Source organism: Aotus nancymaae, unplaced genomic scaffold, assembly GCF_030222135.1.
Source record: "Aotus nancymaae isolate 86718 unplaced genomic scaffold, 86718_ANA_hifiasm-v0.15.2.pri h1tg000049l, whole genome shotgun sequence".
Classification (NCBI taxonomy): domain Eukaryota; kingdom Metazoa; phylum Chordata; class Mammalia; order Primates; family Aotidae; genus Aotus; species Aotus nancymaae.
Genome location: NW_026988463.1, coordinates 32,067,375 through 32,079,914, shown reverse-complemented (window position 1 = coordinate 32,079,914; position 12,540 = coordinate 32,067,375). Strand labels below are relative to the sequence as shown.

The 12,540-nt window shown below is 50.6% G+C and overlaps 1 protein-coding gene across 1 annotated transcript; it reads right to left on the bottom strand.

Moving 5' to 3' along the window:
• Positions 1–2,331: 2,331 nt before the first annotated feature.
• Positions 2,332–5,687, bottom strand: LOC135269078 (uncharacterized protein C16orf78-like). Its single transcript, XM_064362768.1, has 3 exons — positions 5,591–5,687; positions 4,926–5,181; positions 2,332–2,479 (listed from the first exon to the last, which is right to left on the bottom strand). Exons 1-3 carry the CDS (start codon positions 5,685–5,687, stop codon positions 2,332–2,334), a joined length of 501 nt encoding a protein of 166 aa, XP_064218838.1.
• Positions 5,688–12,540: the final 6,853 nt, after the last annotated feature.

Genomic DNA, 12,540 nt, shown 5'->3' with positions numbered 1-12,540 from the left:
CATTTTCCCCTCTCAGAAGCCAGAGGGGCCTCTCCTGTACTTATTGCCCTCCAACATGATTTTCCGCTGCAACTAGAATTATCTCCAAACTATAGCCTTCAAGGACCATAGCCTTCAAGGCCTGACCTGATCAATTCTCCCAACTCTCTCCTTTCCTCACTCTGCCTCCACTACACTGATCTTCCTGCAAGTCCCATGAACAAGCATTGGCTTTTGCCATCCCCCTGCTGCAGCTGTGCCTCCAGGTCTGCTCATGGTGGCTTCTTCTCATCTTTCAGGTACCAACACTATCACTTATTCTGGGAGGCCTGCCCTGACCACATTGCCTGAAACCATCCTCTCTTACCCTCCTCCCAGTCAAATTTCTTGCATTCCACTCTGTTTTTATTTTCTCATTACTTGCAAAATCTTTGTCATTACTTGCAAAAAAAAAAAAAAAAAAACCTTGCTAAAGTACGTATTATTTGTGTCCCCAACTAGAACATAAGCTCATCAAAGCAAGAATGTGTATTTTTATTCACTGCTGTGTCCTTAGTAGTTTATAACAGTTTCTGGCACATAGTAGGTATTCAGTAAATATTTGCTAAATGAATGAATAACATCCCCAAGTGGGGGTGAGGGGAGCCTTTGTCATGAAACCACAAGCCCTTTGAGCATGGGATCTCCTGCCACTGTGCTCCTTGCTAATCATCCACTCCATGCAGATTGACCTACCTACTGGTTTCCCACCATGCCACACTGTCTCTGGCATCTGAACCTTTGTACGTTCTGTTCTCTCTGTCTGCTCTTCCCTCCTGTATAAAGATCCTGGATACTCCTGTTTATCCTTAAAAGTGTTACATTAGACATCTCCTCCTTCAAGAAGTTTTTAACATCATCTGCTTCTCCCATCCCACAGGGAAGGGCCTCCTCCCCCTGTTCTCTCAGGACATTTGATTCCCCTCACCTTACTCATCACATGGTGCTTTTAAATAGCTAGTTTTTCCTCTGTCTTCAGGACTATACACCCCATGTAGGCAGGACCAGGTCTTCTTAATGATTGCATCCCTGGACTCCCATGGGGCAGGGATGACACACCCATAGGTGGGTGCTTAGTAACTATGTAATGGCTGACTGTCAGGATTGAGGAATGTGACTGGAGGCCAATGGACTACAGGAGCTCAAGATGTGCCCTTTCTTTGACTGCACATCAACAGAAACCTGTGAAAAGTCAGGGCCAATGTGGGCCCTGGGTGGATGTGGAGAAGCTGAGAGCCGATGCAGTGTTGGGATCACACAGATCCTCCTGCTACTACCAACCTCAACACTCCACTAAGTGAGGAGAGGTCCTGATTAAGGCCAGGATGTTGGCATCTCCCTCAGCTTCTCTGTGACATCAGAAGGGCTGGGCTCTCATGAGCTCTTCACAGCACCCTGCTCAGCACATACTGCCATTAACCCCATTCTACAGGTGAAGAAACAGGCACAGAAAGGTAAAGTAACTTGCCTAAAGTCACACAACTACTAAGTAGGATACTTGGGATTCAGACTTGCTTGAAACACTTGCAAGGACTGGAAGTGCCTGAGTTTGTGACCTTGGTTGGCCAACATGCCCAAATGGGAAGGCTCTGTCTCAGGAGAGTCCTGCAGGATTGACCACAGTCATGCAAGAGAGCAGGGCAGGAGACTCAGGGAAGATACTTTTTTCATCTCAACCCTGCTGTTTCTTGCCTGTGTGAATCTGAGCAAGTTTCTTGCCCTCTGTGGCTTCTTTCCTTCAAATGAATAAGGTCCTGGACTTGCTGATATTGAGGCACCTACCAGCTCTGAGAGGTTTCAGGTCCGCTTTTGGGGTCTGTGGTTGTAAGCACCCAAGGGTCTCTCTTCCTTCCTCCATATGTTGATAGCATCTCCCTCTTTCACTGCCCCTCCCCTGGTCAGCCCCCTACTCTGCACACAAGGAGTCCAGGTCCCCACAAATCCAAGTCCTACACCTGGGCATGGGGACATATGTGTGTCCCCACCAGCCCCTTTACACTTTGTCCTTTCTAATGTCTCTCTGGGGACCCTGGGACCCCATTTTTTTTTACACCTTCTAAGACATCCTTCCTAAGAAGCCCTTTCTAAGGAGCCTTCTTTTGGTTGGAAGAAAAACCACAGTTCCTCCTAAGCTGGTTCTGACTTGGATGTCAAGGACCAGTCTGACAGCAGCAGAGGGATCACGCAGCTGAGGCTTGTTTCCTGATTTCTTACGTTCTAAAGGGATGCACTAAGTTGGAAGGGCCACTTGTAGTGTGCCAGAGGATGGCATCTGGACAGAAGGAGCCTGACGGTGGTGGCAAGAGGAGCTATTTAGAGAGCCACACTGGGTATTCCAGTGAACACCTTTTTAGCATCTATTTCACCTTCGACCATGTTGGGGTGGATGTCCACGTTCATTCCTGCATCCTTGCACAGCTTGAGCAAGGTCCGAATGTTCTCCTTGGACAACCTCAGGTATCTGTTCAAGAGAAGGCCAAAGAGGTCAGTTGAAGGTGGAGTCACAGCAGCTTCTAACTTTATTGCAAAGGGTTTAGATTCAAGCAGTAGTAAGTGTGGGTGCTCTATAAGGGACTGGCTCTTGCAGTCATCTGCGGAGATCACAGAGACTTTTTAAGATGGTGGGGTGCTCCGCAAAGGCAGTGGGAGTTTCCATTGGTGTCACTCTTCTGGTAATCAGCTGCCTCCCAAGAAAAAACATTCATTATATTTGACAGTAGCTCCACGCAGGCTCTCAATGTATCCCAAGAAGAGAAGTCAATGGAAACAAAAGCTATATAAATAAAAGATGTTCATTTTGGGGTTGTCAAAAACAGGAAAATGAATAATTCCTCTAACAGAGAAATGGTCAATCTGATAATGGATGACCCCACCCACATCAAGGATCTTAATTAAAAGGCCATAGTTAGAATGGCATTAGGAAGAAGATGGTGTCACATGGCTGTGACAATACCAAGTGGGGAGAAAAGACAGAATGTGAATTGTTACATGATCTGTCACTGTCATGCACACATACCCTGGGAGAGGCCAAGGGCCGGGAAAGATACAGGACAATAGAAATAATGGCTGAGCAAAGCTGCAGGCATAGAGGTGAGTATTTGCTTTTAATAATATCCACACAATTTAAAAATCAGACCATTGATTTAGAATATTAGCTAGAGACCCATGATTCTGATTTATACTGAAGAATGGGCTCAATCTAATTTGTACTGTGTGCTCCAGAGAGCTCCTTATTCTATCAGCAACCCTGACCTTGGTCCCAGCTTTAGTATAGGGGGTAGGCCCCCTACTCAGACTGCCTGCTGGTTGCTTACTTCGCCACAGATAATGGGAGAGGAACTGTGTTGATATAACCTGATTTTCTGCCTTTTGGGAATGGCCACTCTTCTTTAAGATCTTCCCAGAGCCTACCTGTTTTTATGGCCAGCTCAGACCCCTTCACCAATCCTCACACCTGGGCTATGTTTTCCCTGACCAGTCTAGCCTATGAGGGTGTCATGCATATGGGGTCACTCATCAAGATCTCATCCTGACCAAGTGCTGTGGCTCATGCCTGTAATCCAGCATTTTGGGAGGCCAAGGTGGGGGAATCACTTGTAAACAGGAGTTCAAGACCAGCCTGGGAAACATGGTGAAACTCCATCTCTACTAAAACTACAAAAATTAGCTGGGTGTAGTGATGCACGCCTGTAATCCCATCTACTTGGGAGGCTGAGGCATGCAAATTGCTTGAACTTGGGAGGTGGAGGTTGTCGTGAGCTGAGATCTCATCACTGCACTCCAGTGTAGGTGACAGAGCAAGACTGTCTCAAAAAAAAATCCAATTCTGAACCACTTCATTCTTTTTTTGGATTATTTCTTGAATGCCTTCATATGCTAGCTCTTCAAATATTCTTTCCGTCTCTTTGGAGGATAGGAGTCCGGTCAAAATCTCTTTTCCCCCAACCATGGAACCCAGGTAGGCCGTCTATTGGCCAGAGTCAATTACAATCACCTGGTCTATCTGAAAGCCATGGCTGAAGTCATCTGGTCATGGAACCAGCCAGCAAGGGCAATCTGTTGAGGTCTCTGCCTATTCATCTTGAAGCCAGTTATCCATTCTACCCATCCATCCTTCTGCCAGTCAGTGAGCAGAGCAGGACTTTGTGATGGGGTTATTAGATTGCCAGACATTTGAGACCATCTTAAACCTACAGATGAGTTTACCGATGTCAACATTACCAGGACGATGACAACTACATCACTCTGTTGTTTTGTTTTCTTATTTGCTAAAGTTTCTGAACTTTGTCCATTACACCTTTACAGTAAAGGAAAACACTGGTCTAGGGAGAGGGATACTTATTTTTTGGGGGTAAACTAGGCTGTATTGCTGAAAGCCAGACAGCCTTGATAAATAGGACAGAGAGCAAGTGAGAAGGGAGACTCTCTGGGAAGAGCAGTAAATATCAAATGGTTTCACACTTTGTTCATGATCCCTTTGACAGTCTAGAAGTCCAATCATGCAGCATGTAGGTCACGGGGGATGGTGGCATCAGCAGCAACTCAACACCACAGTGCAAAGGATCTTAGGGAAATCTTCCTATTAAGACAAAGACACAAACACCTCATTCTTTCCTTTTTGAGTAATATTGAAACAAATGAAAATATTGGGAGAGTTGTTGAAAGTATGGCATAAAAACGGCAGCATCTAAATGACATGCCTATGCAGGGGATGGTCTACTGGCAGGTGAGCTAATGGAAACCCACTGGCTTGAGCCCCGGAGCAGTCCTTTGGGACCAAAGGGCAGAGCTCAGCAACGCCAAGCCCCTACTCCTAGACTTTCAGGCTCAGCCAAAGGGTTTGAGCCAGAAATAATAGTGAGCAAAGCCTGTTCCACAACCCCATCCCATTCACCCAGGGGTCTCACCGGCAGCTCAGCACCTCCTCTGGCTTCAACATCCTCATGGTTTCCATCTGGGGCTCAGTGCCTTTCTCCATGAGGATCTTCAGCTTGCATTCATAAGCTGCATCAGGCATCTTGGTGTACCAGTCTCTCATGAAAGTTGTCCTCTGGCTGCTAAAGGTACTTTCCTGTAACATGGGATCTAAGACAATGCTTGGTCGATCAAACGGGTTTGGCCTCTGACTGGACTCTGGCGCGATTGCATCCTTGATGTCTAGGTCTGAAACAGGAGAGATGTCATCGAAGAGTTAGACTTGAGATTTGGGGTAGGCAGGAAGGGGATGTTAACAGAGTGGGCTCTATTGTAATAGGACCGGTGCCCTAAAAAATTAGGCAAGCATGGTGGTGCGTGGCTGTAGTCCCACCTACTCAGGAGGCTCAGGCAGTAGAATTGCTTGAACCCAGGAAGGGGAGATTGTGGTGAGCCGAGATCGCGCCATTGCACTCCAGCCTGGGTAACAAGAGCGAAACTCTGTCTCAAAAAAAAAAAAAAAAAAAATATGTATATATATGTATTTTAATTTCTTTCTTTTTTTTTTTCTTTTTTTTTCTTTTTTTTACGAGGCAGAGCCTCGCTCTGTTGCCAGATGCCAGGCTTTGTGACAAGTAGCCTCCTTCCCCTGGGCTGCCTCGGAAACCGCCGCCAGCATTTTCCGGTGCCGCTGGGGCCTGCCGGCAGCAGAGCGCCAACATTGCCCCTGGCCGGCCCGGCACGCCAGTGCTCATGCGCAAGAGACGCGTCGCAAGCGCGAGCGTCCACCCGGGACTCGCGTCACAGTGACTGCCCCGGTGGCCCAGGAAACCACCATTTGAGCGGCTTGGCCCTGCAGGGGCCCTCCGTAGCAGTGCCTCGGCGCTGGGCGACGGCCCCCCTCTCCACGGAATCTTTGCCACGGTACCGCGATTTCAGGGGTCGGGCAGGGCAGACCAGGCTGAGAAAAGCAGCAGCGGAGCTTCAGGGATGCCCAGGGCGATGCCCAAGGATCCCCACGATGCTTCAGGCCTTCTAAGACGCTGTGGAGGGTGTGTCTCCTTCAAAGCTGGCCTTGCTGGGATTTCCAGGTACCGCCATCCTGTGTGCCGCGGGGCTGCTCTCTCCGCGATGGACTTCCCCGCAGAGAGCAGAACCCTGTAGCCTCAGGAGCTACCTGTACAGTTGGACGTCTCCGTGTGTCTTTCTGTGTGTGTGTGTGTGTGTGTGTGTGTGTGTGCGCGCGTGCGTCTCCGTGCGTCTGTGTCTGTGTGTGTCCGTGTGTGTGTATCTTCCTTTGTGTGTTCATTTGTGTTTGGGAGTCCTGTATGCTGGACATGAGTGTGGCCAGCCCACTCCAGCGAGGGTTGTCTGTAGTCCCTCTACCTTCTGGTGGAATCTTGCTCTGTTGCCTACCCTGGAGTGCAGTGGTATGTTCATGGCTCACTGCAACTTCTGCCTCCTGGGTTCAAGCAATTCCTTTGCTTCAGCCTCCCAAGTAGCTGGGACTACAGTTGTTCACTACCACACCTAGCTAAGTTTTGTATTTTTAGTAGAGATGGGGTTTTGCCATATTGGCCAGGCTGGTCTTGAACTCCTACCCTTAAGTGATCCACCCACTTTGTCCTCCCAAAGTGCTGGGATTACAGGCCTGAGCCACTGGGCCTGGCCTTTGCATTAGTTTTTGAATAAATATGTATTTTAGGCCAGGCGCTGTGGCTCACGCCTATAATCCCAGCACTTTTGGAGGCCGAGGCGGGTGGATCACGTGGTCAAGTGATCCAGACCATTCTGGTCAACATGGTGAAACCCCGTCTCTACTACACATATAAAAAATTAGCCGAGCATGTGGTGCGTGCCTGTAGTCCCAGCTACTCGGGAGGCTGAGGCAGTAGAATTGCTTGAACCCAGCAGGCGGAGATTGCGGTGAGCCGCGATGGCGCCATTGCACTCCAGCCTGGGTAACAAGAGCGAAACCCCGTCGCAAAAAAAAAAAAAAAAAAAAATATATATATATGTATTTTACTTTCTTTTATTTATTTATTTTTTTATGAGGCAGAGCCTTGCTCTGTTTCCAGACGCCAGGCTTTGTGACAAGTAGCCTCCTTCCCCTGGGCCGCCTCGGAAACCGCCACCAGCATTTTCCGGTGCCGCTGGGGCCTGCCGGCAGCAGAGCGCCGACATTGCCCCTGGCCGGCCCGGCACGCCAGTGCTCATGCGCAAGAGGCGCGTCACAAGCGCGAGCGCCCACCTGGGACTCGCGTCACAGTGACCGCCCCGGTGGCCCTGAGAACAACCGTCTCAGCGGTGTGGCGATGCAGGGGCCTTCCGTGGCAGTGCCTCGGCGCTGGGCGACGGGCCCCCTCTCCACGGAATCTTCGCCAGGGTTCCGCGATCTCAGGAGTCGGGCAGGGCGGATCAGGCTGAGAAAAGCTGCGGCGGAGCTTCAGGGATGCCCAGGGCGATGCCCAAGGATCCCCACGATGCTTCAGGCCTTCTCAGACGTTGTGGAGGGTGCGTCTCTTTCAAAGCTGGCCTTTCTGGGATTTCCAGGTACCGCCAGCCTCTGTGCCGCGGGGCTGCTCTCTCCGCGATGGACTTCCCCGCAGAGAGCAGATCCCTGTAGCCTCAGGAGGTGCCTGTGACCGTTGGATGTCTCCGTGTGTCTTTGTGTGTGTGTGTGTGTGTGTGTGTCTGCCTGCCTGCGTCTGTGTCTGTGTGTGTCCGTGTGTGTGTATCTTCCTTTGTGTGTTCATTTGTGTTTGGGAGCCCTGTATGCTGGACATGAGTGTGGCCAGCCCACTCCAGCGCGGTTTGTCTGTAGTCCCTGTACCTTGTGGTGCCCGTCTCGGTCTCTTGACCTCGTGATCTGCCCACCTTGGCCTCCCAAAGTGCTGGGATCACAGGCATGAGCACCATGCCTGGTCTATCATTCTTTTTGAAAAAAATTATTGTATTGGCCAGACGCAGTGGCTCATGCCTGTAACTTAGCACTTCGGGAGGCCCAGGTGGGCGGATCAACTGAGGTCAGGAGTTTGAGACCAGTTTGGCCAACATGGTAAAACCCCGTCTCTACTAAAAATCCAAAAATTAGCCAGGCATGGTGGCACGCGCCTGTAGTCTCAGCTGCTTAGGAGGCTGAGGCTGGAGAATGGCTTGAACCCGGGAGGCAGAGGCCGAAGTGAGCCAAAATTGCGCCACTGCACTCCAGCTTGGGTGACAGACCAAATTCTATCTCAGAAAAAACAAAATTATTGTGGCTAAATATACATATCATGTGAACCATTTTTAAGTTTATAGTTTTTGATGGTTGGTTGGTTAGTTTTTTTGTTTTTTGAGACAGAGTCTCACTCTGTCACCCAGGCTGGAGTGCAGTGGCACAATCTCAGCTCCCTACAACTTCTACCTCCGAGGTTCAAGTGATTCTCCTGCTGCAGCCTCCTGAGTAGCTGGGATTACAGGTGCTTGATACCACACCTCCCTAATTTTTATATTTTTAGTAGAGACGGGGTTTCACCATATTGGTCAGGCTGGTCTCGAACTCCTGACCTCAAATGATCCATCTGCCCGTCTCAGCCTCCTGAAGTGCTGGGACTACAGGCGTGAGTCCCTGCATCCAGTCTTTTAAGTGCATAGTTCTGTGGTATTAAGTACATTCACATTATTGTGAAGCCATTCTGACTCCCAGTCCTTTGTGTGTGGCCTCCATTTTTTCCCCTCTAGCTGACAGATTTTCCTGTTGCTTTTTCGTTTCTTTGAGATAGAGTCTTGCTCTGTTGCCCAAACTGGTGTGCAGTGGTGCTATCTTGGCTCTCTGCAGTCTTGACCTCCTGGGTTCAAGTGATCCTCCCACCTCAGCCTCCTGAGTAGCTGAGCTTACAGGTGTGTACCAAGACGCCCAGCTAATTTTGTTGTTGTTGTTGTTGTTTGGTTAGTTTTTGTTTTTTGAGATGGAGTTTTGCTCTTGTTGACCTGCCTGGAGTGCAGTGGCACGATCTTGGCTCACTGCAACCTCCGCCACCCGGGTTCAAGCGATTCTCTTGCCTCAGCATTCAAGTAGCTGGGGTTACAGGCATGCACCACCACGCCAGGCTAATTTTGTACTTTTAGTAGAGATGGGGTTTCTCCATGTTGGTCAGGCTGGTCTCGACCTCCCGACCTCAGGTGATGCCCATACCGCAGCCTCCCAAAGTGCTGGGATTACAGGTGTGAGCCACTGTGCCCTGCCTATACCCCTTAAAAAAAAATTTTTTTTTCAGACTAGGCCTGTTGTGGTGGCTCAGGCCTATAATCCCAGCACTTTGTGAGGCTGAGGCAGCTGGATCACCTGAGGTCAGGAGTTTGAGACCAAGCTGGCCAACATGATGAGACCCTGTCTCTACTAAAAATACAAAAAAAAAAATTTAGCCCGGCATGCTGATGCACGCCTGTAATTCTAGCTACTTGGGAGGCTGAGGCAGGAGAATTGCTTGAACCCGGTAGGTGAAGGTTGCAGTGAGTCAAGATTGAGCCACTGCACTTCAGCCTGGGCGACAAAGCTAGACTGTCCACCCCCCAGAAATTTAAGGGTAGCCAATGGAGTAGACAAGAAACAAACATGTAACTGGTTGTGATCATTTAGTTATAAACACCACTGCATGCCGACCCGCCAGAGTCTCCCTATTTTTAATAAGGTGTCTAGCTTAGGTTTGCCTGGTGTCGCTGAGTCACACCTCACACATGCTTTGGCTCCCACCTTTGCTTGGCTATATCTCCTTAAAGGAGAGAATGTGAAAGCCTCTATGTTTTTACTTTTTTTTTTTTTTTGAGATGAAATCTTGCTCTGTTGCCTACCCTGGAATGCAGTGGCACGTTCATGGCTCACTGCAACTTCTGCCTCCTGGGTTCAAGCAATTCCTATGCTTCAGCCTCCCAAGTAGCTGGGACTACAGTTGTTCACTACCACACCTAGCTAAGTTTTGTATTTTTAGTAGAGATGGGGTTTTGCCATATTGGCCAGGCTGGTCTTGAACTCCTACCCTTAAGTGATCCACCCACCTTGTCCTCCCAAAGTGCTTGGATTACATGCCTGAGCCACTGGGCCTGGCCTTTGCATTAGTTTTTGAGTAAATATGTATTTTAGGCCAGGTGCTGTGGCTCACGCCTATAATCCCAGCACTTTTGGAGGCCGAGGCGGGTGGATCACGTGGTCAAGTGATCCAGACCATTCTGGTCAACATGGTGAAACCCCGTCTCTACTACACATATAAAAAATTAGCCGAGCATGTGGTGCGTGCCTGTAGTCCCAGCTACTCGGGAGGCTGAGGCAGTAGAATTGCTTGAACCCAGGAGGCGGAGATTGCGGTGAGCCGCGATGGCGCCATTGCACTCCAGCCTGGGTAACAAGAGCGAAACCCCGTCGCAAAAAAAAAAAATATATATATATATATATATGTATATATATATATATGTATTTTACTTTCTTTTATTTTTTTTTTTTTTACGAGGCAGAGCCTTGCTCTGTTTCCAGACGCCAGGCTTTGTGACAAGTAGCCTCCTTCCCCTGGGCCGCCTCGGAAACCGCCACCAGCATTTTCCGGTGCCGCTGCAGCCTGTCGGCAGCAGAGCGCCGACATTGTCCCTGGCCGGCCCGGCACGCCAGTGCTCATGCGCAAGAGGCGCGTCACAAGCGCGAGCGCCCACCTGGGACTCGCGTCACAGTGACCGCCCCGGTGGCCCTGAGAACAACCGTCTCAGCGGTGTGGCGATGCAGGGGCCTTCCGTGGCAGTGCCTCGGCGCTGGGCGACGGGCCCCCTCTCCACGGAATCTTCGCCAGGGTTCCGCGATCTCAGGAGTCGGGCAGGGCGGATCAGGCTGAGAAAAGCTGCGGCGGAGCTTCAGGGATGCCCAGGGCGATGCCCAAGGATCCCCACGATGCTTCAGGCCTTCTCAGACGTTGTGGAGGGTGCGTCTCTTTCAAAGCTGGCCTTTCTGGGATTTCCAGGTACCGCCAGCCTCTGTGCCGCGGGGCTGCTCTCTCCGCGATGGACTTCCCCGCAGAGAGCAGATCCCTGTAGCCTCAGGAGGTGCCTGTGACCGTTGGATGTCTCCGTGTGTCTTTGTGTGTGTGTGTGTGTGTGTGTGTGTGTGTGTGTCTGCCTGCGTCTGTGTCTGTCTATGTCTGTGTGTGTCCGTGTGTGTCCGTGTGTGTGTATCTTCCTTTGTGTGTTCATTTGTGTTTGGGAGCCCTGTATGCTGGACATGAGTGTGGCCAGCCCACTCCAGCGCGGGTTGTCTGTAGTCCCTCTACCTTCTGGTGAAATCTTGCTCTGTTGCCTACCCTGGAGTGCAGTGGCACGTTCATGGCTCACTGCAACTTCTGCCTCCTGGGTTCAATCAATTCCTATGCTTCAGCCTCCCAAGTAGCTGGGACTACAGTTGTTCACTACCACACCTAGCTAAGTTTTGTATTTTTAGTAGAGATGGGGTTTTGCCATATTGGCCAGGCTGGTCTTGAACTCCTACCCTTAAGTGATCCACCCACCTTGTCCTCCCAAAGTGCTGGGATTACAGGCCTGAGCCACTGGGCCTGGCCTTTGCATTAGTTTTTGAGTAAATATGTATTTTAAGCCGGGTGCTGTGGCTCACACCTATAATCCCAGCACTTTTGGAGGCCAAGGCAGGTGGATCACGTGGTCAAGTGATCCAGACCATTCTGGTCAACATGGTGAAACCCCGTCTCTACTACACATATAAAAAATTAGCCGAGCATGTGGTGCGTGCCTGTAGTCCCAGCTACTCGGGAGGCTGAGGCAGTAGAATTGCTTGAACCCAGGAGGCGGAGATTGCGGTGAGCCGCGATGGCGCCATTGCACTCCAGCCTGGGTAACAAGAGCGAAACAATGTCTCAAAAAAAAAAAAGGAAAAAAAAAAAATATATATATATATATATATATATGTATGTATTTCAGTTTCTTTTTTTTTTTTCACTTTAACGAGGCAGAGCCTCGCTCTGTTTCCAGACGCCAGGCTTTGTGACAAGTAGCCTCCTTCCCCTGGGCCACCTCGGAAGCCACCGCCAGCATTTTCCGGTGCCACTGAGGCCTGCCGGCAGCAGAGCGCCGACATTGCCCTTGGCCGGCCCGGCACGCCAGTGCTCATGCGCAAGAGGCGCGTCACAAGCGCGAGCACGCACCCGGGACTCGCGTCACAGTGACCGCCACGGTGGCCCAGGGAACCACCGTCTCAGCGGCTTGGAGATGCAGGGCCCCTCCGTGGCAGTGCATCGGCGCTGGGCGACGGCGCCCCTCTCCACGGAATCTTCGCCACGGTCCCGCGATCTCAGGAGTCGGGCAGGGCGGATCAGGCTGAGAAAAGCTGCAGCGGAGCTTCAGGGATGCCCAGTGCGATGCCCAAGGATCCCCACGATGCTTCAGTACTTCTCAGACGCTGTGGAGGGTGCGTCTCCTTCAAAGCTGGCCCTGCTGGGATTTCCAGGTACCACCTGCCTGTGTGCCGTGGGGCTGCTCTCTCCGCGATGGGCTTCCCGGCAGAGAGCAGAACCCTGTAGCCTCAGGAGGTGCCTGTGACCGTTGGATGTCTCCGTGTGTCTTTCTGTGTGTGTGTGT

Coding starts and splice junctions, on each gene's coding strand:
- LOC135269078 (XM_064362768.1), bottom strand. CDS start 5,687: ATGAGCACTGGCGTGCCGGGCCGGCCAGGGGCAATGTTGGCGCTCTGC. Junction 5,182..5,590: donor TGCTGGCGGCGGTTTCCGAG/GCAGCCCAGGGG, acceptor CTCCTGTTTCAG/ACCTAGACATCAAGGATGCA. Junction 2,480..4,925: donor GAGGAGGTGCTGAGCTGCCG/GTGAGACCCCTG, acceptor TCTCTTGAACAG/ATACCTGAGGTTGTCCAAGG.